This window comes from Anomaloglossus baeobatrachus, chromosome 7 (assembly GCF_048569485.1).
Source record: "Anomaloglossus baeobatrachus isolate aAnoBae1 chromosome 7, aAnoBae1.hap1, whole genome shotgun sequence".
Lineage (NCBI taxonomy): Eukaryota > Metazoa > Chordata > Amphibia > Anura > Aromobatidae > Anomaloglossus > Anomaloglossus baeobatrachus.
In genome coordinates, this window is record NC_134359.1 from 92797859 (window position 1) to 92824168 (window position 26310).

Below are 26310 nucleotides of genomic sequence, written 5' to 3' on the forward strand. Positions count from 1 at the left end.
TCGCAAGTAGAAGGATCCGGTAAATAACAGTTGCGGTTGCATGCTTTGCACGTACAATCCACAGGATCCGGTCAGATGCACTTTGTGTTTTTTTGCCGTCAGGCAAAAAAAACGCTGATGTAAAAGCAGCCTAAATCCATCAAAATGGATACAAAAGGAGTAAATATGAAGTGACATTATTATTTATTACTAGGGGCTTCAACTCTGTACTATTTGCACTGCTTTTAATAAGAGCTTGTTTTGCATGTATGTCAAAAGCTCAGCGCTCCATTTTATATGATTCATTATATTATAAACAAAAGGTGGATAAGGGGGCACTTGCAGGCTATCTCCTCTGTTGCTGTGCCTCCCTAGGCACTTGACAAAAGTGATTTTATGACACATCATAAAAACATGTCAGAAATTTAACACTGGATTCTGAACCAAATTTACTGCTGGTTAAAGGGTTATTCCCATCTCCAAGAACCTATCCCAATATATAGTAAGTGATATAGTACAGTGGAACCTCGGTTTACGAGTAACTTGGTGTGCGAGTATTTCACCATACGAGCAAAGATTGCTGTAAATTTGTAACTCAGTTTACGAGCAAGCTTTGCTGTACGAGCAAATACCGCACACACTTCCGGTTCCGTACCTTCACCGCGCTCTGACCCGCTCTTGCAGTCCACGCACACACACATTATGCTGACCTTACCTTCTGTTCCCTCGACAACCTCCTGGTTCTTGTAGTCCGCCGGTACAGGATGTGTATCGGGTTACCATCGCAACGATGGAGGAACTTCCGCTGTCGGCCATTTCTCATAGGCAGCACGCTGGCCAATCAGAGGCAAACGGCTCCTGCCTTTGACGTCAGTGCTCTGGCAGCGGAAGCTCCAGCATCGGTTACAATGATTACCTGATACACATCCTGTACCGGCGGACTACAAGAACCAGGAGGCCGATGAGGGAACAGAAGGTAAGGTGTGTGTGTGTGTGTGTGTATATATACACAATGGCACAATAGGGGACCAGAATGGGACATTGAACAAGTTGTGGAACGAATTGTCTGAGCTTGCATTATTTCCTATGGAAAATTTTGCTTTGCTAGACGAGTAACTTTGTTTACAAGCACACTCCCTGAGCGGATTTTTCTCGTAAACCAAGGTTCCACTGTAATAGTAATATGAGCAATTATTATTATTATTATTAATACACCTACTACTTATTGGGATAGGATCTTGGATATGGGAATAACCTTTTAGATTTGCAAATCCATGAGAATAGTTTTGTAGAAAAGACGATTGAGAGAAGGTTTTCATTGCTTAAGGCTTATGAATATGACAATATGTCTAGGAGTTGTACCCGCTGTGCCTAGGAGCCATAACTGATATGCCTAGGATCCATACCCTGCATGCCTAGGAGCTGTGCCTACTGGCTGTACCCACTGTGCCTAGGAGCCATATATCTGCTGAGCCTAGGAGCCATATCCGATGTGTGTAAGAGCTGTGCCTAGTGGCCGTACCTGCTGTGCCTAGGAGGCATACCCGATACACCTAGGATCTGTGCCTATGAGCCATACCCACTATGACTAGGAGCCATATTCAATATGCCTGATATTCCTAGGATCTGTGCCTAGAAGCCATACCTGATGTGCCTAGGAGCTGTGCTCAGTGGCCGTGCCTGCCGTGCCTAGGCGCTATACCTTATGTGACTAGATACTATATATTGAGCACCAAGGAAAGAATTAGATCCCAGTCTGTAAGATTTGGAAAGTATTTCTCAAAATGTATCTTTGGGACTGACTTTTTCCACCCTATAGGATGGGTTTCCATTGCTCTCAATTGTGAATGTGATGTAGTGCAGCGGTTGGGTGGGGTCCAGAGGTCGCCACCGATCATATACATTTGCCATCATTTTTTATAATATGGATATGGTTTTTTCAAAGTAAACCACACCAAAAATATTTTTCCTGTTTTTGTTGTGATCCCTAATCTGCTAGCTGCTGTTGGTATAGCTGAGAGCTGTCATCATAGGATGTGATAGTAGAGCGTATGTCCGGCACACCGCAGGAGGAAAATTCAGGACTTCTTGTGCAAATGAATTTTTATTCCGTGACCCAGTGCATTTAAAGACAACCAACGTTTTAGTGTATATCACCTTTTTCAAGGGAAGTTTAAAAATGGGGGTTAGGTAGGTAAATGGGAAAGTTCAGGATCAACTGAGCAAATTCGGAACGAGTGACGTGACTATTTCCCCCGCTCACGTCTGACACAGCACAGCTCCGGTAATACCCAGTAATAGCTGCTGGAGCGGCCAATTCTGCCTGCCATATACTATATATAAGCTGCAACAACATGAAATTGGCTCTGTCACATTTACCTACACGACCCTTATTTTTAGACTTGCCTTGAAAAAGGTGGTATACGCCGAAACGTTGGTTGGCTTTTAATGCACAGGGTCGCTTATGAAAAACTAATTTGAGTAAGAATTTCTGCTTTATTTTTTTTCCTTTTGTGGTGTGCAAGAAATACTCATGTTTTATTTTTCTGAGCACCCGACATTTGGCAGTGAAGCGAGATTAATCTATCCAGATGGAGAAAATGTGCTCATTTTTACCCGTGATTTTACTTGTGTTTTCACCATTGTTTGCAATGAGGTCGACTGGTATTGGTAGGAACCGTGTGACCGTCACACAAGTATTAATGCACATTATGATATTGTCTACTATGCCTGTGTGTCAGCAATACCTACAGTGTACAGCAGATGGGGCTATTGCACTTCTGAAAAAAGGAGATTTGCTGAGGTTGGTAATAACCCATGAAATAAGTAGGCAGGAGCCAGCAGGCCATGTCTTGTAACCTTTGAGGTATATTAATGTGCCCTCCGAGCATTCCCTGTCTGTCTGGATGAGCTTTGAGTTGTGCAAGGGTGAGAGAGCTGCAAAATGAAGCTTCAAAACTGGATGTTAATGGTGAATGTGGCATAATCCGAAACCCATAAATATAAGATTTCTGGCTGCGTTTAGAAGAGAGCAAACTTCTCACTGTCTTCCTAGTTGTGGCTGCACAGATTAAAAGAACAGTGTTAGTGCCAGGCAGAGCCCACGTCATCAATTTGTGGATTTATCCCGTGTTTATTAATTGTCTGTATTGTAGACTTGTGTCCAAGAATATGATTTTTGGTATACTGTAGTACTATTATTATTATTTATTATTATAGCGCCATTAATTCTCTGGTGCTTTACAACAAAGGGTATACATAAAAACTAGTACAACAATCATTAACAGTACAAAACAGACAGGTACAGGAGGAGAGAGAGGACCCTGCCCGCGAGGGCTCACAGTCTACAGCGGATAGGTGAGGGTACAATAGGTGAGGACAGAGCTGGTTGCGCAGTGGTCTACTGGACTGAGGGTTACGGCAGGTTGTAGGCTTGTCGGATGAGGTAGGTCTTCATATTCCTCTTGAAGCTTTTCACGGTAGGGGAGAGTCTGATATGCTGAGGTAGAGCGTTCCAGAGAATGGGGGAGGCACGGGAGAAATTTTGTATGCGATTGTGGGAAGATGAGATAAGAGAGAAGTAGAGAAGGAGGTCTTGTGAGGATCTGAGGTTACGTGCAGGTAGGTACCGGGAGACTAGGTCACAAATGTAGGGAGGAGACAGGTTGTGGATGGCTTTGTAGGTCATGGTTAATGTTTGGAACTGGAGTTTTTGGGCGATGGGAAGCTAGTGAAGGGATTGGCAGAGAGGAGAGGCTGGGGAATAGCGAGGGGAGAGGTGGATTAAGGCTGCTTTCACACCTCCGGTTTTTGCTATGCGGCACAATCCGGCACTTTGCAGGAAAATCGCAACCGTTTTTTTTTTGCTGCCGGTTGCGATTTTCCTGCATAGACTTTAATTAGTGCCGCATTGTGCCGCATGGCCTTGCGTTCAGTCCGGTTTTTGCCGCATGCGGCAGATTTAGCCGATGCGGCGGCCGGATGGAACGTTGCCTGGCACGTTTTTTCGTGCGGCAAAAAAAAACGCATCGCGCCGCATTCGGCCGATGCGGCGCATTTTTCAATGCTTGCCTATGGCGGCCGGATGCGGCGCGATGCGGCAATAACCGCATCTGGCCGCCGTATGCGGTTTTTGCCACTGCGCATGCTCAGTAGCATGCCGCAAGCGGCAAAAACCGGACTGGCCGCAAAGGAAAAACTTATGCAAAGGATGCGGTGTTTTCACCGCATCCGTTGCATAGCTTGCACAGCCGGATTGAGCTGCAGAGCTCAAGCCGGATGTGTGAAAGTAGCCTAAGCGGGCTGCAGAGTTTAGGATAGAGTGGAGGGGACAGAGGAAAAACATAGGTTGTAGCAAGTGGTGAGAGCATCGTGTCTATAAATCACCAGAAACTGGAATAGTGTGTAGGAGGTTGCACTAGAGCAAAAATGACCACCAGGACCGTGCAATAACGAAGCAGGAAAGATATGGACAGAATGATCCAGTAATGGGGAACTAAACATGGAGGCTGTGTACCACGAACAGGGTTATGTACTTTTGGGTGATTAAAATCCAAAACTTCTATTTATCTTATACAATTGACTTAAAGAAAGAGAATGTTTCATTCTCGTAATTATAGAACTATTATGAAAGAAAAACAAAAGGTAAAAATTACAATAATATAAAGGTATGATGAACTTTGTAGATGTCAAGCTCTCTTTAAAGGGAACCTGTCATCAGAAATTTAGCTATAAAGCTAAAAGTTTCCCCCTCTGCAGCTCGTGGGCTGCATTCTAGCAAGGTTCCTCTACTTTTTCTGGCCCCTTTTATACCAAAATAAACACTTTATAAACTTGAACCGTTTCGTATGTAAATTTCGTAAATTATCCATGGGGGCGGGCTGCCTGGCGTCCGTTGCTGTCCTCCTGCCGATTTACGCCGCCCCCCAACGCTGAATTTCAAACCTCAGGACGGCGCCCCTGGGCGCCCGACATCCCGCGCATGCGCTGTGCGACTGTAGCGGGACTGTGCACTACGTGCACGTGTGACCGCTGGTGACGTTTTGCGCAGGCACGAGGTTATGGGTGGCGCTGTGAGTGTCATCAGAAAGTACCGCCCATAACCTCGTGACCGCACTTTCCCCTCTTCCTCCAGCGTTCTGCGCAAACGCTCGCTGGCCAGATGACCCGACGTCACCTATTTCACATCTTGCCCTGCTGCAGGGTAAGATGGGAAGGAGGTGATGTCGGGTCATCTGGCCAGCGTGCGCTTGCGCAGAACGCTGGAGGCAGTGGGGACAGCGCGTCCACAAGATTATGGGCGGGCACTTGCGATGCAATCACAGCGCCGCCCATAACTCGTGCCTGTGACACACGTCACCAGCAGTCCTGGCGAGGGCGGGACCTCGGGCGCAGTGGGCGGCGTCCTGATGTACGAAATGGAGCGTGGGGGGACGGCGTCAATGTGCAGGCGGGACAGCAACGGACGCCAGAGAGCCCGCCCCCATGGACGATTTACAAAATGTACATAGCAAAAGGTGCAAGTTTATAAAGTATTTAATTTGGTTTAAAAGGCGCCACAAAAAGTACAGGAACCTGCTAGAATGCAGCCCAGGAGCTGCAGAGGGGGACACTTTTAGGTTTCAAGCTAAATTTCTGATGACAGGTTCCCTTTAAAATTAAGCAATTGCACATAAAATAATGCTATTATGTATGTAACTGTTAATTACATTATTTTAGACACCGCTGTGTCGAGTTCCTCTGCAGTAATATCATTTCCAAGGGTCGTGTTCATCTAATATATTGAATTGATATAAACAGGGGGGTGTGTGTGTGTGTGTGTGTGTGTGTGTATATATATATATATATATATATATATATATATATATATATATATATAATGTGTGTGTACAGTGTGTCCACCCATATCCTGTCCACCGCCATTAACTTGTGAGTGGCGGCAGCTATAGGCATATGAGTGGTGTCTAGGTATAGTAAAGTAGCCATGCACCATGCAATGAAACCACCTATAGCGCCACCTGGTGGAAAACAATGGAGTTAGCATTTTTATCTCAAAAATGGAACGAGATAGAGAAAAAAAGTGAATTACAAAGTTGTAGGGCATCATCAATTCAATCCAAATCGACACCTTGCATACAGAAATGCTATGATTAGAACGTGTAAAACTCACAAGGCTGCGGTTGTGAAGCGATACCTCATGGAGACCTTCCTACAAGTGATTGGGTGTGGTGGCTGTGTGGAGTGGCCTCCACGCTCACCTGACCTGACCCCATTGGACTTCGTTCTGTGAGGTCACATCAAACAGCAGGTGTATGCGACCCTTCCACCAACATTGCAGGACCGACGACGATGTATTGCACAGATGCTTGTGCAAACGTGTCACCTACCATATTGCACAACGTGCAGCAAGATACAGTATGCTGTCCAGAGTCCAGATGTGCATTGCAGCTGACGATGGCCACTTTGAGCATCAAAGTTAAATGAGCACCATATGCGTGACCAGCAATCAATGTTTTGGGGGGGTCATGGGTTTCATATCATAGCATTTCTGTATGCAAGGTGTCGAGTCGTATTGAATTGATGATGCCCTCCAATTTTTTTAATTCAAGATTTTTCTCTATCTCTTTTCATTTTCGAGATAAAAATACTAACCCCGTTGTTTTTTACCAGGTGGCGCTATAGGTGGTTTCATTGCGTAGCGCATGGCTACTTTACTATACCTAGACACCACTTCTATTCCCATAGCTGCCGCCGTTCGCAAGTTAATGGTGATGGACAGGATATGGGTGGACACACTGTATACTAGTTATCATATGTGTTTGTATATACAGTATATCTCTAAAGTGAATACACCCTATAATGTGTCAATTTGGTGTGCCCTCTAAATGACTACACACAGCCAATAATGTCTAAACCACTGGCAACAAAAGTGAGTACACCCCTAAGTGAAAATGGCCAAATAGTGCCCAAAGTGTCAATATCTTGTGTGGCTACTGCTGTTTTTAAGCACTGCCTTAACTCTATTAGGCATACAGTTCTCTAGAACTTCACAGGAGCCGCTGGATCCTCTTCCATTCTCCATGACAACATCATGGAGCTGGTGGATTTTAGAGACCTTGCACTCTTCCTCCATCCATTTGAGGATGTTCCGCAGATGCTCAATAGGGTTTGGTTCTGGAGCCATGTTTTGTCAGTCCAGCATCTTTACCAACAGTTTCTTTAGCAAGGCAATGGTCGTCTTGGAGGTGTGTTTGGGGTCGTTATCCTGTTGGAATACTGCCCTGCGGCCCAGTTTCCTAACTGAGGGGATCAAGCTCTGCTTCTGTATATCACAGTTAATATAGTCATTCATGGTTTCCTTAATGAACTGTAGTCCCCCCCACTCCCTCCCCCCAGCCAGCAGCATTCATACAGCCCCAAATCTTGATAGTCTTACCACCATGCTTGATTGTAGGCAGGGTTCAAGGGTACACTTGTCTTTGTACTCTTCCACTGGTTGCCTCCACAGACGCTTGTCACAATCTGAGCCAAATAAGTTTATCATTGTCTCATCAGACCAAAGGACCTGGTTTGAGTAAACCAAGTTCATAAGGTACCGTCACACTAAGCAACTTACCAGCGATCCCAACAACGATAGGGATCGCTGGTAAGTTGCTAGGAGGTTGCTGGTGAGCTGTCACACTGCGACGCTCCAGCGATCCCACCAGCAACCTGACCTGGCAGGGATCGCTGGAGCGTGGCTACACGAGTTGCTGGTGAGCTCACCAGCAACCAGTGTCCAGCCACACGTGCAGAGAGCAGGGAGCAGCGCACACTGAGCGCTGGCTCCCTGCTCTCCTACTTACAGCACACAACGGGTTAATTACCTGATGTGTGCTGCAGCTAAATGTGCACAGAGCAGGGAGCAGCGCACAATGCTTAGTGCTGGCTCCCTGCTCTCCTACTTACAGCACACATCAGGTTAATTAACCCGATGTGTCCTGCAGCTAGCTACATGTGCACAGAGCAGGAGCCGGCAGCACAGGCAGTGAGAGAGGCTGGTATCGAAGGTAAATATCGGGTAACCAAGGACAGGGCTTCTTGGTTACCCGATGTTTACATTGGTTACCAGCCCCTGCAGAAGCCGGCTCCTGCTGCCTGCACATTTAGTTGTTGCTGTCTCGCTGTCACACACAGCGATCTGTGCTTCACAGCGGGACAGCAACAACTAAAAAATGGCCCAGGACATTCAGCAACAACCAACGACCTCACAGCAGGGGCCAGGTTGTTGCTGGATGTCACACACAGCAACATCGCTAGCAACGTCACAAAAGTTGTTCGTTAGCAGCGATGTTGCTAGCGATGTTGCTTAGTGTGACGGGGCCTTTAGTCTGCTTGTCTTCATCAAACTGTTTGTGGGCTTTCTTGTGCATCATCTTTAAAAGAAGCTTCCTTCTGGGGCGACAGCCATGCAGAGCATTTTGATGGAGTGTGCAGCGTATGGTCTGAGCACTGACAGGCTGACCCACCCACCCCTGTACCCTCTGCAGTGTGCCACATATGTTGTGAGCACTGACACGTGGACCCCCCCCCCCACTCCTGTAACCTCTGCAGCAATGCTGGCAGCACTTGTACGTCTATTATGAAAACACAACCTCTAGATATGACGCTGAGCATGTGCACTCAGTCCCTTTGGTTGATCATGGTGAGACCTGTTCTGAGTGGGTCCTGTCTTGTTAAACCACTGTATGGTCTTGGCCACCGAACTGCAGCTTAGTTTCAGGGTGTTGCCAATCTGCTGATAGCCTCGGCCATCTTATGTAGACAAACAATTATTTTTTTTCTCAAATCCTCAAAGAATTCTTTGCCATGAGGAGCCATGATGTACTTCCAGTGACCAGTATGAGAAAGTGTGTGAGCGATAACACCAAATGTAACCTACCCGCTCCCCATTCACACCTGAGACCTTGTAATACTAATGAGTCACATGACATCGGGGAGGGAAAATAGCTAATTGGGCACAATTTGGCCATTTTCACTTAGGAGTGTACTTTGTTTCAGCGGTTTTGGCATCAATGGCTGTGTGTTATTTAGAGGGCACACCAAATATACACTGTTATACAAGCTGGATACTGACTACTTTACATTGTATCATAGTGTCAGATCTTCAGTGTTGTCCCATGAAACAATATATTTACAGAAATGGGAGGGGTGTACTCACTTTTCTTCTATACTGTGTGTGTGTGTGTGTGTGTGTGTGTGTATAATGTATGTATGCATAATATTGTTTATTATTATTATTCATGCCATCCCATCTTTAGTGACAGCCCGTAGTGATCACTTATTCCCCAGCATTGAGAAGTGCAACATTTCAACTGGCATCTGGCCTGTGAATCTGGAATATCAGTAACTCATTGCAGGGCTTCTCTATTGAAGAAATGTTCTTTTGTCCATTAAGCCGATCACAGTAGTGATTCTAGTCTGTGTTACCATTGTCCACCCTGGATATCTGAGGAAAGGGATTAGTGTTCTGCTCAGTTCACTGGGAAGAAACAATAAAACATCTGAGCCCGAACTTCTAAGTTCAGATCTGTGATGTGGGTAAATCTGATCATTACTGGACACATTACACGATGGGCTGCTGTTGCTATACCAATACACGTGTGAGTATGTGTGTGTGTAAGCGTATATATAGTGTGCGTGTGTGTGTGTGTGTATATATATATGTAATGCATAATGTGCATGTGTGTGTATATATATGTGTGTAAATATTTATATATATATATATATATATATATATATATATATATATGTGTATATATATATATGTATGTATATATATATATATGTGTGTGTGTGTATGTATGTGTGTATGTGTATATATATATATATATATAATATATATATATGTGTGTGTGTATATATATATATATATATATATATATATATATATATATATACATATAAACATGTACATATATATAACATGTACATATATAATATGTAAATATACATACTCCAACACTAAATAATTAGTGTCACCCTTTACGAATTTGCTGTATATTTACCACTCGGATTTGGGGATGGAGAGTCCAGCGCAGATTAATGTTTTTCAATGACTGTAGAGCTGCCATTGTATTTCAGCCAAGCTAATCCGCATCTCTTTTTCCTGCAGAATCAGCGGCAATAATCAGCCGAGAATTCATTATTGTAAGCAGATTTTTTTTCAGGCGTGTGTAAATTGGGCATGAATAACTATTTGACTTACATTCATGGAAGAATGTCAGTGTATTCGGTCAGGATGGAGGGGAGCAGTCCGCACCTAGGCTATATTCACTCACCTGTGTCTATATTTAGGCTGTGTGCACACGTTGCGTTTTTTACCGCGGAAACGCTGCGTTTTGAACCGCAGCGTTTCAGTGGCAAATTGCATGCGTTCAGCTTTCCCAGCAAAGTGTATGGGAAAGCTGAAAAATGAGTGCACACGCTGCGTTTCTTTCCGCAGCGTTTTGGATGCCAAAAATCGGTGCGGAAAGAAAAGCAGCATGTCACTTCTTTTGTGCGGTGTGGCTGCGTTCTCTCCCCCATTGAATCAATGATGTGGGGTCAGAACGCAGCTACACCGCATGGACCTGCTTTTTTGTTGCGGTCCGCGGCCTTTGTCGGCACGCCAGAACGCAGGCATTTTCCTGGAAGTGAGGTCAAGAGGTTTCCTGTTGACCTCACTTCCTGGCAAAGCCCCCAGTGTCGCCAAAGTGCCCGCCCCGACCCCTGACCCCCCTCCCGAAAATCCAACATGGCCGCGCGCACAGTAGCGCACCGGCCGCCCTGCTCCTATGATTTCTGTCGCATGTGGAATAACACATGCGACAGAAAACTGTTCCCCAGGCCCTGCCCGTTCACCCCAATTCCCCCCGGTGTCATACATACCTGTCCGGTCGCAGCGCTGATCCCCCGCGGCCCCCTCCTCCTTCACAGCAGACGCTGGCCGGTCACATGAGCAGAGCAGCTGACAGCCAGCACTGTGTTCAGAGAGCTGTGCTGGCTGCTCGCACTCTGCAGCTGTGACCCGGGGAGAGTGGGTGCAGATTTTTGCACCCACTCTCCTCAAATGGAGGGTCTGCCCTCCTAGAAAATGGGGGATACGTTCCCTGAACGTGCCCCCATATTCTAGAAGGTCCAGAGGCGACGTGGGATATCCAAATGGATTTCTGCGGACCCATTTTTTTTATTAAATTGGAGAACAAGGGAATGATTTGGGGAGTGTTTTTTCTAATAAAAAATTTTTTGTTGTCTTTTTTTGCTTTTGTTTACTGTCAATTAGTTATGTCGGGTGTCTGATAGACGCCGTGACATCACTAATTGCTGGGCTTGATGCCAGGTGACATTACACATCTGGTATCAACCCCATTTATTACCCCGTTAGCCAACGCACCAGGGCACGGGATGAGTTGGGGCGAAGCGCCAGGATTGGCGCATCTAATGGATGCGCCACTTCTGGGGCGGCTGTGGCCTGCTATTTTTAGGCTGGGGAGAGTCCAATAACCATGGCTCTTCCCACCCTGAGAATACCAGACCTCAGCTGTCAGCTTCACCTTGGCTGGTGATCTAATTTGGGGGGACCCCATGTTGTTTTTTTTTTATTATTTTTATTTATAAATTAAAAAAAAAACCTGGGGAGCCCTCCAAATTGATCACCAGCCAAGATGAAGCTGTCAGCTGTGGTTTGCAGGCTACAGCTGTCTGCTTTACCCTGACTGGCTATCAAAAATAGGGGGGACCCCACGCCATTTTTTTTTTTTTGTTTTTGTGATAAAAACTAGGCTAGGCACCCTTTAGTGCCACATGAAAGGTACTAAAGGTGCCAGCTTAGAATATGCAGGGGGGGGGGTGGGACGTTGTATATATATTTGACCTCCATTGACGCTTTTTAGGCTGGATGCCCACAATCGGGGTTTGCAGCGTTTTGGGCGCAGATTGTTTTCCCTGCATCCATGACGCTGCGTTGTGCAGTAGAAGCACAGTGGAGGGATTTTTAGAAATCTCATGCCCACTGTGCTTCTCTTCTCCGCAGCATAAACCGACCGGTGGCGCAGCTTCCCGAGCCTCAGCATGTCAATTTATGCTGCGTAGATGAGTGTTCTCTGCAGGTAGCATAGAGCTCCACAGCAGCCTGAACCCAAATCGTGGGCATGGCCAGCTGCGTTCTCCCGTGGGAAACACTCACATCTCTGCAGGAAGGCTGACACTGGGTACTAGACGCCGTGTCGCTGGATCATGGCCACATAGCCTTAGGCCTCTTTCACACGTCAGTGATTCTGGGACGTTTGTGCTTTTTTTAAACGTACCAGAATCACTGACATACGCAGATCCATTATAATGAATGGGTCTGCTCACACATCAGTGATTTTTCACTGCACGTGTCTCGGTGCGGCGTACCCGCGTGTGCGTGATTGCCGCACGGAGACATGTCCATTTTTTTCTGGCATCACTGATGTTCCACGGACCACGCAGTGGTGTGGTCCGTGAAACACGTGCCAGAAAAAAACGTGCTTTTAAAATAAAAATCATTTTAACTCACCCGGCGTCCAGCGATGTCCTCTGCAGCCCGTTCTCCCTGCTGCTTCTGAGCCGGCTCATTATTGTCGCGCATATTCATGATGTGCGACACAGCCGACCTGGAAGCAGCTGCTGCAGGGGTCAGCGCCGGCCGGATGCTGCACCGCGGGAGCGATCAGCACCATGGAGAGCGGGAGCGGGCACAGGTGAGTTAATCTCTAAGTGCAATCACGGGCCACGGAGAACGGAGCCCGGATTGCACTTAGACAACCCATGTGTGCCGTGATTCACGGCACACGGAGGGACATGTGCGTGTTTTACACGCTAGTGAAAAACGTCAGTGTTTTTCACTGACGTGTGAAACGGGCCTAAAAGTGAGAATATTGTTGCTACAGCAACATTTTGGGTGAAGTAGCTGTGGATTCAAAATGCTTAATATACTCCTGAATAAAATCCTTGAGGGGTGCAGATTCCAAAATGGGGTCACTTGTGGGGGTTTTCTGACATATAGGTACCCAAGGGGCCCTGCTAATGTGACATGGTGCGCAAAGTTTATTTCAACTTTTCCAAAATTCAAATGGTGCTCCTTCCATTCCAAGCCCTCCCATTTATCCAAACAGAATGTGGGGAAGGAAATGACATCACAGGTTTTTTTTTTTTTTTTCCAAAGGTCTGTGTTCAACCAACTTTATTAACACTGACAAGTCTTAAAAAACGCACCTAAAAAAACACATGAAAAACGCATGAAAAACGCATGCGTTTTCGATGCGTTGTTTCTCAAAAAGCATTGTTTACTATTCTCCCCTCTGCCAGAGGGTGCGTTTTTTTCCGCGCGGAAAAAAAAGCAACGTGTGCACATACCCTTACAGCCGTGTGAAGGTTTTTTCTCACCTGTCATCTGTGTGGTATCCTTCTTTTTTTCGTCTCCGTTTTTTTAAAAAGTAAGGGAGGTGGTAACCTGTCCAAACTTTTATTAAACCATTGACTTTTAGTGAAAACGGACGGAACATAGAAAGTACAATGAAATAATATTTTTTCTTAAGTGTATCTTTATTTTATCAATGTTTTCTCAACTAGTTTTTACTAGTACAGGCAGGAAATATATGGGGTGAGGTACAGCTTTCATATTTTTCCCCCGGAAATCTTGTGTTTGAGGGTATGTCTAGAGAAGTAAATCTTTGTTTCTCATCGAATGTAATAATAACATGTACAGTTGGGTATTTGATTCACGGCCAATTTTACTCGTTTTCCCACCTACAAAGAATGGAGAGGTCTGTAATTTTCATCGTAGGTACACCTCAACTGTGACAGACAAAATAAAATCCAGAAAATCACATTGTATGATTTTTAAATAATTAGTTTGCATTTTATTGCATAAAATAAGTATTTGATCACCTACCAACCAGCAACAATTCTGGCTCTCACAGACCTGTTATTTTTTTCTTTATGAAGCCCTCCTACTCTGCACTCATTACCTGTATTAATTGCAACTGTTTGAACTTGTTAACTGCTAAAAGATACCTGTTCACACACTAAGTCACACTCCGACCTCTCCATCATGGCCAATACCATAGAGCTGTCTAAAGACACCAGGGACAAAATTGTAGACCTGTACAAGGCTGGGATGGGCTACAGGTCAATAGGCAAGCAGCTTGGTGAGAAGGCAACAACTGTTGGTGCAATTATTAGAAAATGGGAGAAACGCATGACTGTCAATCTTACTCGGTCTAAGGTCCCATGCAAGATCATGGGTTAAGGATGATTCTGAGAAAAGTCAGGAATCAGCCCAGAACTTCATGGGAGGACCTGGTCAATGCCTTGAAGTGAGTTGGGACCACAGTCTCAAAGGTTATTGTAACACACTACGCTGTCATGGATTAAAATTTTGCAAGACCCGCAAGGTCCCCCTGCTCACGTCAGATCATGTCAAGGCCAAGTTCGCCAATAACTATCTAGATAATCCAGAGAAGGCATGAGAGAATGTTATGTGGTCAGATGAGACCAAAATAGAACGGTATTAAGTCCACTCGCTGTGTTTGGAGGAAGGAGGATGAGTACAGCCACAAGAACACCATTCCAACCGTGAAACATGAGGGTGGAAACATTATACTTTTGGGCTGTTTTTTTGCAAAAGGGACAGGACGGCTGCATCGTATTGAAGGGAGGATAGGTGGGGTCATATATTGCGAGATTTTGGCCAACAACCTCCTTCGCTTAGTAAGAGCATTAAAAATGGGTCGTGGCTGGGTCTTCCAACATGACTGTGACCCAAAACACAGCCAGGGCAAATAAGGAGTGGCTCGTAAGAAGCATTTCAAGGTCCTGATGTGGCCTAGCCAGTCTCCAGACCTGAACCCAATAGAAAATGTTTGGTAGGAGCTAAAACTCAATGTTGCCCAGTGACAGCCCTGAAACCTGAACGATCTGGAGAAGATCACTGCTGCAGTGTGTGCAAACGTGGTCAATAACTACAGGAAATGTCTGACCCCTGTAATTACAAACAAATGTTTCTGTACCAAATATTAAGTTCTGTTTTTCTATTGTATCAAATACTTATTTCATGCAATAAAATGCAAATTCATTATTTAAAAATAATGCAATGTCATTTTCTGGATTTATTTTTGGATTTTGTCTGTCACAGTTGAAGTGTACCTACAATAAAAATTACAGACCTCTCAATTCTTTGTAGGTGGGAAAACGTACAAAATTGGTAGCGTATCAAATACTTATTTCCCCACTGCACATTTTTACCATCTTGATATGCGTGATAAGCTAACACTAGTATGCTCGGTGCTCAGTACTCGTAACTTGTGATGAGCAGTTACGACCATGCTCAGGTCTCGTAATGAGCAGTTGGATGTTCGGACATTCTTGACTTGTGTACCGAGTATAATAGAAGTCAATGGGGAACTTGAGGATGTTTTGGGAAGATCTTCTAGAAAAATGCTTGACTTGTGATGAGCGAGCACTACCATGCTCAGGTGATCGGTGTTCGGAACTAGTGATGAGCGGGCACTACCATGCTTGGGTGCTCGGCACTTGTAAGTAGTGTGTGAGCACTAGCATGCTCAGGTGCTCGGTACTTGTATCTAGTGATGAGTGAGCACTACCGTGCTCGGGTTCTCGTAATGAACAGTTGGACGCTCGGGTGGGCGTGACTCGAGTACACAAGTATAATGGAAGTCAATGGGGAATGCGAGTATTTTTCTGGAAGATTTTTCTGAGAAATGCTTGAGTCCCCCATTGACTTCCATTATACTCAGTGCTCATATAGTTCCCCTCTGAGTATCCAACTGCTTGTTACAAGTACGGAGCATGGTAGTGCCCGCTCATCACTAGTTACAAGTACGGAGCATGGTAGTGCCCGCTCATCACTAGTCACCAGTACCGAGCACCTGAGAATGGTAGTGCCCGCTCATCACTAGTTACCAGTACCGAGCACCCGAGAATGGTAGTTGCCGCTCATTACTAGTTACCAGTACTGAGCACCCGAGCATGGTAGTGCCCGCTCATCACTAGTTACCAGTACTGAGCACCTGAGCATGGTAGTGCCCGCTCATCACTAGTTACGAGTACTGAGCACCTGTGCATGGTAGTGTCCGCTCATCACTAGTTACCAGTACTGAGCACCCGAGCATGGTAGTGCTCTCTCATCACTAGTTACAAGTACTTAGCACCTGAGCATGGTAGTGCCCCCGCTCATCACTAGTTACCAGTACTGAGCACCTGAGCATGGTAGTGCTCGCTCATCAATAGTTGACATACCTTACAATACGTCCTACATTAAGAATAACTGAGAAAAAAAATTATTTTTATTTTTTGGAAGGAGAAAATCTTTCAACAAAATTATTATTTTTTTTTTTTTTGTACATTCAAAAAACAAAAAAATACAAAGATTTAAACCCAACAATTATATAATCAAAAGAATGTGTTTTTTATTTTATTTTATTTTTTTACCATTTCTTGGTCACAGCCCACATGTGCAGCCCCTTTTATCCTTTTTATTAGTATTCTGTAGGTGGAGCTGAGTGATGACCAGTTGTTTGGAGCGCTGTGATCGGGGGCCCGTGTGAGAATGAGTTGTTCTCCTACTTTCTGGTTCCGTTACCTTTTTCCTCCCTCGTGGCTGTGTTAAGCTGCTCTTACATGATTTTTTTTTCTTTGACAAACCAAAAAGAGTGATCATAGTTATAATCCCTATATGTAAATAGGCAAATTACCGAGGCTGGGGAAAGATAGAATATAAACTATTAATTTGGCGCAAGGAAGGCAACTTGTGCCCCTTTTATTAATGAGGTTGCAGTTGGCTGAAGGCTGGCTGTGTATGAGATAAGACCTAGTATATCATATAGAGAATATAAATGTATATTCTTCGTCTTTCTGCGTGTGCCTATCCATAAATATATCAATCAATATCTCTCCGTCCGTCTATCTAGATCACATTACTATGAAGCCGGCCGCTATATTAATTGCGTATTTGTGTGACATTCTGTCTCCAGCTGACTCTGCTCCTATTTTGCTGCAATTTCCCATTAAGTGCCATATAAATCCATAAACGTGGGCTATTAGGATCAGCTCTCTAGATCAGGGGTAGGAGGACTTTCCTCCTCAGCTATAAATCTCTCCTGCGCTCCGAGCTTCATCTCTAAGATCTGTCCCCTGGAAACAGACGTTTAGCAGGAAAATTGCTCTGAGAAAAGGCAGCTTACATTTTTAATATAATCGTATTGTAAATTAACGCTATGCTGGAAAAAAAGGGGGCGAAAGGTGCTTCGCCGTCAAGTGCCGAGCATAAGCCCCCCTGTCCAGGAGCATGTCTATATTTGATTTTTGATGAAGTCATTATTTCTTTCCTATTCCTATGAAAACAACTGATGGCTGCCACATTAACCCTTTACAATGATCGTTGGCACCTGATGCATGGCATTGCCTTATCCTACTAACCCCTGGGCGCATCGCACCCCTGCGTCTCTGAGAAGTCATCGTCCCCCAGTTTTGTCAGTGTAGTGTGGACCTGTTCCCCCTGGAGAATCTCGCTCTCCTCCGATCTGCTGTGGGTGACTTTGTCCCATACTGAAGGTAACAGCTTATTACAAGCACATTTAAATCCCCCCATTAATAGGAGCAATTAAAGAATAGCTCCATTTCCAGCAAATTAACAACCCGGAGAGGTAATTGCGACATAAATGAAGATAAATTTGTTTTAATGTTGCGAGAAAGGGAGGGAGGCCAGGAGAGAGTGTCAGGTTTGGGGAGGGGGGGATGTTTTATGGCTAATGTAGGATTCATGGCGCTGGCCGAGCAGAGCTCAGGGGGCACCGGGGGGCGGAGTACTGTGTTCCAAAAACTATACATGGGCTTAATGTCACCGTTAAAGGTGCAGTCTCGAATAAACCTGTGCTTTATAAATTGCTGCCTTTTGATGAGATTATATATATGGCTGAGTTTTACTGTTTTGTAAAATGACATTGGACTTGCTGATTTCTTACATACCACATTTACTTCGCTTGCTAATGTTGGTGAAGTCTTATTTTTTTTTTTCTTTTTTCTTCCTATTATCTTCCTTTTGCATTTTTTTTCATATTTCTGTAAATACTACTCGATGAAAGATGTTGCAGTATTTTATGCTATGATCATAATAATTATTGGTACTAGTAACATTTTGGGCTCATGCACATAATTGTATTAGGGCTTTTTTTTGTTTGTATCGGGTCAGAATGTGGCTTATCCCCTGTATACATAATGCACACTTCACTGGACACTCCTTGTACATATCTACATATCCATACAGACTATGGAGTTTGATGACTCCATACTGCGCTGTGTCGTGTGCATGAACCCTAATTCCAATTATCAAGTATTATAAAGAAGCCAGAGGGGGGAAAAATCTGTATAACTAGTCTAGACAACTGGAAATGATTACTACTGATGGCAATTTACGGCTTACCATTCTGAGTCCAGCACACACGAGCGTATAGACAATCGTGCGAGCTTCATCCAGAAACGTCGGCTGATTCCCCCCCTAATTTGTTATCCATTGCTATGTTTTTCTACACCAGCAGTTCTAAAAGAAAAAAAAAAAGAAGAATGTTACAGTATTGCAATGTATTCATGAAAATCAAATGCTATATGATGTCTCCGTATGGGATATGTATGTATGTTTTTGTTTGTTTTTTTTGTTTTTCTTTTTTTGTGCACCCATAGATTTGAATGGGTGAGTCTCAGTCGACGCACGGAAGAAACTAATGCAATACCATATATATAATTTATACATGATATATATATATATATATATATATATATATATGCCGTATTTTTCGCTTTATAAGACGCACCTGATTATAAGACGCACCCCCAAATTTGGTGAAGGAAAATAATTTTTTTTTTTTAATGTTAAATGGGGTCCATCTTATAATGCCAGTGTCCGTCTAACAAATCATATAGGGTATATGTCCCTCATAGCCCCCCATCCTAAAATTAGCCCCCCTTAATCTGGATATGGCCCCCTTATATTGAATATAGCCCCCTTGTGCTGGGACACGTCCCCCTGTGCTGCCCATGGCCCCTATAGATGGCACACCTCCCCTGTGTTTGATATGGCCCCCATACTGCTGCCCATGGCCCCTATAGATGGGACATCTCCCCTGTGTTAGATATGCCCCCATGCTGCTGCCCATAATAAAATAAAACACTCTTTCCTTACCTTCTCAGCGCTGTTTCTCCTTGCAGTTGAGCTGCGGCTTCCTCCACTTCCTGGTTCTTGCTGCCGGTCATGTGATCGGCACGGCAGAGTGATATCATCTCTGCGTGCCTGATCACAGACAGCAGCAGCAGGAGACCGGGAGATCAGCGCTGGAGGAGGTAAGTAAAGCTTTTTTTTTATTTTACTTTGGGCAGCAGTATGGGGGCCATATCTAACACAGGGGGGATCATGTGCGATCAAAGGTGGGCGCAGGCAGATATAATATGCCCCGCTGTCCCAGCCCATCAGTGCAATGCGGTTTCATCACCACGCTGATGGACAGCGGCTGTGCATATTATATGAGCGGGAGCAGAAGATCTAACGCTGCTGCCCGCAGCTTTCACCTGCCCCCAGCACCGCTCCAGAGCGGACCTGCAGTATAATATATATAATATACACCCCCCCCCTATATTCGGTTAATAAGACGCATCCCCTACTTTCCCCCAAAATTTGGGGGAACAAAAGTGCGTCTTATAAAGCGAAAAATACGATGTGTGTGTATATATGTGTGTGTGTAGTGTGTATATATGTGTATATGTATATATATATATATTTATACAATTTATTTTAATTAGGCAAAGATATAATCAGGGCAAAAAGATTCTCATGTGCCCTATTGAATAACATGGGTTGTCTGTTGGTGTACTGTCCATGTTTTCATGGATAGCTCTTGGATCAATAATATGTTCTTGGAAAACTAAATTTAACCTTAGGGGTGAGGACTTGCATAAATTGTACTGTCCATGATTAGTCCTGTATCTGTTGCATATAATCTATTATATTTATCTAAATATTTCTGTCACTAATCAGAGTACACCCCTCACATTTTTGTAAATATTTCATGATATCTTTTCATGGGACAACACTGAAGATCTGACACTTTCATACAATGGAAAGTAGTCCGTGTCGAGCTTGTTTAACAGTCTAAATTTGGTGTTTCCTCTAAATAACTCAACACACAGCCATTAATGTCTAAACTGCTAGAAGCAAAAGCGAGTACATCCCTAAGTGAAAATAGCCAAATTGTGCCCAGTTAGCCATTTTCCCTCTGCAGTGTTATGTGACTCATTAGTGTTACAAGGTCTCAGATGTGAATGGGGAGCAGGTGTGTTACATTTGGTGTTCTCTCACACACACTCTCATACTGGTCACTGGAAGTTCAACATGGCACCTCATAGGAAAGCATTCTCTGAGGATCTGAAAAACAGTATTGTTGCTCAACATAAAGATGGCCTAGGCTATGAGAAGATTGTGACATCTTGACACTGAGCTGCAGTATGGTGGCCAAGACCATACAGCGGTTTAACCAGACAGGTTACACTCAGAATAGGCGTCGCCATAGTCAACTAAAGAAATTGATTGCATGTGCTCCGCGTCATATCCAAAGGTTGTCTTTTTAAAATGGATGTATGAGTGCTGCCAGCATTGCTGTAGAGGTTGAAGAGGTGGGGCGTGGGAAGGTCAGCCAGTCAGTTCTGAGACCATATGCCGCACCCTGCATCAAATTGGTCTGCATAGCTGTCATCTCAGAATGAAGCCTCTTCTAAAGATGATGTACAAGAAAGCCCACAAACAGTTTACTAAAGACAAGAAGACTACGGACATGGATACTAGGACCATGGCCTATGGTCTGAGGAGACCAAAATAAACTTATTTGATTCAGATGATGTCAAATGTGTGGCAGCAACCAGGTGAGGAGGACAAAGACAAGTGTGTCCTGCCTACAGTCTGGCATGGTGGTGGGAGTGTCATGGTTTGGGACTCCATGAATACTGCCGGCTGTGGGGAGCTACAATTCATTGAGGGAACCATGAATGCCAACATGTACTGTGACACATTGAAGCAGAGCATGATCCCCTCCCTTCGTATTCCAACAGAACGACCTCAAACACACCTCCAAGACAACTACTGCCTTGCTAAAAAAAACTATTGGTAAAGGTGCTGTATTGGCCAAGCATCTCCAGACCTAAACCCTATTGAGCATCTGTGGGAGTTCCTCATATGAAAAGTGAAAGCGCACAAGATCACGAACATCCATCAGCTCCGTGATGTCATGGAGGATGGAAGAGGATCCAGCGGCTCCCTTGAAGCCCTAGTGAACTCCATGCCCAAGAGAGATAAGTCAGTGCTTGGAAGAAAAAAAAATGGTGGCCACACAAAATATTGAGACTTTAAGCACAATTTGTCCATTTTCACCTTTGGGGTGTACTCACTTTTGTTGTCAGTGGTTTAGACATTAATGGCTGTGTGTTGAGTTATTTAGAGGGCACCAAATTTACACTGTTATACAAGCTGCGCACTGACACTGTACATTGTATCAAAGTGTCATATCTGCAGTGTTGTCCCATAAAAAGACACAATAAAATATTTATGAAATTGTGAGGGGTGTACTCACTTTTGTAATATATATATATATATATATATATATATATATATATATATATATCTCAAATATGCAAATATTAAATATGCTTTTAATTCACAGTCCTGTAGGAGCCACTATAGGTCACTTGTTTCTTCCTTTTGTCTGCAGTTGCCCAGAAGATTGTAGCGACCCGTAAGAAGCAGCAGCTCTCCATTGGTCCCTGCAAGTCTCTCCCCAACTCTCCCAGCCACACGTCCGTGTGCTCAGCACAAGTTTCAGCCGTACATATTAGCCAGGTACATTCTTATCAATTAGCCGCAATTGATCACTTTGCTACCCACAGTAGACTGTCCAAGAATACTATGTTTGCATACCAAGTATGGGTAATATAAATGCATCCAAGAACTACAAGTCTCAGCATACACATTTTTGTGATGCCCTCTTATGATCTCTTTGCACAGACTAGTAATGGAGGAGGCAGCCTGAGCGACTATTCTTCATCAGTCCCTTCCACTCCCAGCACCAGTCAGAAAGAGCTGCGGATTGATGTCCCCCCAACAGCCAGCACGCCTACTCCGGTGCGCAAACAGTCGAAGCGGCGGTCCAACCTGTTCACGGTAGGTACACAGCGCTCCAATGACGTCTGGCGGACATGTGATTAGCGCAAGTGAAAAAAATAGGAAAGACTTTTACATTAGTCATAACCTTTATTTTATCTCAACATAGACCGTCTTGAATGTAGCATTAAATCTCAAAATATTGATATAATTGACTATATTACACATGCAGCGCCTAGGACTAGTTTGGCCACTCTGCGTGTCGCAGATATGGCTAAAGAGGATTTTTTTTTCAGTTCACACAGATTTCCACCAGGTGGCAGCAGAAATCAATAGACTATCAACTGGTTTAGGAAATTCACATAAGATTGTACATGAAGCGACCTAATGTTTTCGGGCTGCACAAGCTGAACCAGACTTTACACAACTTACATAACGCCAGAATAAAATTAAGTTAGTTTGATGGTTTTAAAAGATAATCTAGTATAAATAATAATTCATCACACATGACTGGGTAAGTGTAAGCATATATATAGACTGATAAAGCATTCCCAGGGATTGGTATAGCTTCTGCAGTGACCTGATACTGACCGAGATGGATACTGAAGTGATACATTTTACCTCTCCATCCTTCTAAGGATATGTGCACACGCTGCAGATTAGGTGCAGACATTTTCTGCACCAAAAAAACGCATCTTGTGGCAGAAAATGCACCAAAAAAAGTATGCATTTTTAGTTCATTTTTTTTGTCATGTGTTTTTTTATATTAAATCAATGCCTAGAAGGGCTAAAAAAACGCAAGAAAAATATGCTCCAACAATTGTCATGCTGCAGGTTTTTTTCTGCACCCAAAACGGCAAGGAAAAAAAGAAGCAACATGCGCACAGCACTTCAGAATTCTCATTGACTTTGCTGGCACGATTATTAGGACCGCAAACTGCACGATAAACTGCACCAACTCTGCAACAAAAAAATCAGCGTGTGCTAAATCTTTGGGTGAACATAAAATCTCAAATAGTACACTGCCACTATTAGACCCTAATACAAAAAACATTGGCCCAATTCATCAACATCGGAGATGTTCTTGCCGGTCTTAAGTGGTATGATGGAGTCAGATGCTCCTGATTTATGAAGAGGTGCACACTAGTGATGAGTGAGCAGTAAACTGCTCGGGTGCTCATTACTCAAATTCAGCAGGTTGGACGTTTGGACGGGCTTGACTTGAGTAACGAATATAATGGAAGTCAATGTGGAACTCAAGCATTTTTCCAGCATTATCAGGCTGGGAAGACCCATGGTTATTTTGCCCTTCACAGCCTAAAAATAGCAGCTCGCAGCCACCCCAGAATTGGCACATCCATTAGTTGTGCCAATTCTTGCAGTTATCCTTGGCTCTTCCCAATTGCCCTGGTGTCACGGCAATCTGGGTAATATTTTTAGGATTAATATCAGCTGTGAATTGTCAGCTGGCATTAATTCACAGCTGATAACCTCAAAAATATTAGCCTTATGGCCCCTCACCAGGTTAATCGGGAAGAGCTGATGCAAAGTGCAACTAAAGGATGCACGAATACATGGGTGGCTGCGAGCTGCTACTTTTAGGCTGTGAAGGGCCAAATAAGAATAGGCCTTCCCAGCCTGGTAATTCCAGCTCGCAGCTGTCTGCTTTACCTTGGCTGGTTATCAAAATTAGGTGGGACCCCACACTATTTTTTAAGTAGTTTTTTTTTTTCTTTAATTAAGTTAAACAAGGATAAAAACACCTTTTAGTGCCACATGATAGGCACTAAGGAGCGCAAGTGCACAACCCTGGCTATTTGCCTGCTCTAACCTAAGCTCTCCCTGCTACATCAACTCTCCCTGAACTGCATCCAGAGGACAGTGTGCCGAGCATCATGCCCCCAGGTCTTATAAAAGTCCCTATAACAAAGTGCGGCCGGCCAATCACAGTAATGCTAGTTGCCAACATGGCTACAGCATTACCATGTATGGCTAGCAATTCCTGCCTGTTGATTGGCTGTCTAAAAGCCACAAAACATGTAGGGCAAGGACTCGAGCTTTTGCACGATCACCCGCAACACTTCATTGAGTATCAAGCACTGGCGAGCACGCTCATCATCACTAAGGCACACCTCTTCATGAATCTGTAGCGTCTGATTGGCGTGCCCCTCCATGCACTACGCCAAAAATCGTAGAGACATTTCGGGCATATGGCACAGTACAGCTTAGCATGAATTAGTCCCAACTCAGCGGAACTGGGCATTATCCAAGTTACGCCAAAAGTTTGTGTTTTTTCAAAGCTTTTTATGCCACTATTCTGGTGTAAAAGCCTTGATGAATCGGGTCCATGGAGTATTGGTCAATATCCATTTTTTAATTATGGCCACAGCCACTTTTATCCAAGGCTGATTGCACACATCTATTTATCATGCGTACGGTCCATGAGGTCCACGGGTCTCCTGACCCAAACTCTCCACACTAGTGTGACAAAATTCACAAGACATGTAATATGTACTTGAGCTAAGATCATGCTTAGCATGAAGATATCATGATCACTTTCAATATTATAGTTCAGAGAAAAAATTAAAGGAAAACTCCAATAATGGAATGACCTATGTGTAAGGCTGCTTTCACACTGCGTTCCTCTCCCTGTTCTTTTGGTCCCATCAGTACTTCCATCTACCCATCCCTCCCTCGCCCCGCAAAATGGGTTTCGGACAAATGTGCTGATGGGGCCATTGACTATATTGTTGCGGACAGAGTCACCGTGTGTCCCATTTTCGGGAATATATGCCGATTGGAGGCAGACACCCAGACATAGTAAACTGCGTCTGTGTGTTCGCCTCCATTAGGCCTAAGACACACGCCATGAAAATCTGAGCGAGTGGAATGCGATAAAACATCGCATTCCACTCGGACCAATATTAGCCTGTGTGTCAGCACACATGAGCGATTATCTTCTCAGCCCTAATCAGACCGAGAAAACAATCGCAGCATGCTGCGGGTGTAATGCGATCCTGGTTTCTCTCTCACCCATTCAAGTGTATGGGGCGAGAGAAAAATCGCACTGCACTCGCAGTATACTGATGTACCGCGAGTGCAGGGCGAGAATGGCAATTGTCAGCAACGGAGGAGAGAGGGAGATAAATCCCTCCCTCCCCTCAGAGCCGGCCCACCCGCCGCAGCTATGGTCCGATCGGACCTCAGTCGCAGTGACACTCTGCTCCTGCTGGTCTGCCAGCGTGAGTTGAGTGTCATGCGAGGATCGCAATAGTTCCCTGTGTGACCCCAGCCTTAAGTTTATACTCCCGAAAATGCTGCACGACAGACACCAATGGTAGTGCTTATCACTAGTGTTGAGCGAGTATGCTTGTCACTACTCGGTACTCGCACGAGTATCACTGTACTCGGGCTACTCGGCGGGGACCGAGTAATTTCGCGATACTCGTGCTGTACTCGTGGTCTTCATGTTGGCGCTCTTTTGAGAGCCAGCCCTCATGCAGGGATTGGCTGGCAGACCGCAATGCCACAGCCCTGTTACTTGTGGAATTGCAGTGATTGGCCGGCCCTCACAGAATGACCGTGCCTTTAGCCCGACACTTCCCCGCTCGGCTACGGCCCCTCCCGCACTCCACTCCGCGTGTATATATATATGCACGCTTACACACACACGCACGTTTTTTTTTTTAATTTACAGTTTTATGGTTTCTACATGCTGCCGGTGGTCATTTCACAAAAATACTCGGGTCTCCCATAGGATAACATTGGGCTCGGTGCTCGGGCCGAGTACACGAGTATCTTGGGATGCTCGGCCCGAGCCTCGAGCACCCGAGCTTTTTAGTACTCGCTCATCACTACTTATCACCAGTGGACACAAGTGATCAGACAGGACAAAATCCTAGCCCTGAGCTTGCTTCATCATAACCCACTGACAAACATAAATGCTCACTAAAGAGTTGATCACTTGCTCGAAAAAATTGAGTTAAATACCTTCTAAAAGTCCCTCAGCTCCCCTGATATTGCTGCTCTGTTCTGTTTTGCATTGTGTTGCTCCATTGTAGAGATATTCAGATTTGATTCTTCTGCAGCGCAATATGTGAAATCTCTGCTTGTTTGTACCTCAACTGGGC

The 26310-nt window shown here is 44.5% G+C and overlaps 1 protein-coding gene across 4 annotated transcripts in view; it reads left to right on the forward strand.

The window, feature by feature from the left end:
- Positions 1-26310, forward strand: part of AGAP1 (ArfGAP with GTPase domain, ankyrin repeat and PH domain 1) — a 578830-nt gene that overhangs the window by 372013 nt on the left and 180507 nt on the right. For all 4 annotated transcript variants that reach the window (XM_075317477.1, XM_075317478.1, XM_075317475.1 and 1 more), the window contains 2 exons: positions 21792-21919; positions 22085-22240. In XM_075317477.1, the coding sequence (XP_075173592.1) occupies positions 21792-21919; positions 22085-22240 (284 nt within the window). The remainder of the gene's footprint in view (positions 1-21791; positions 21920-22084; positions 22241-26310) is intronic.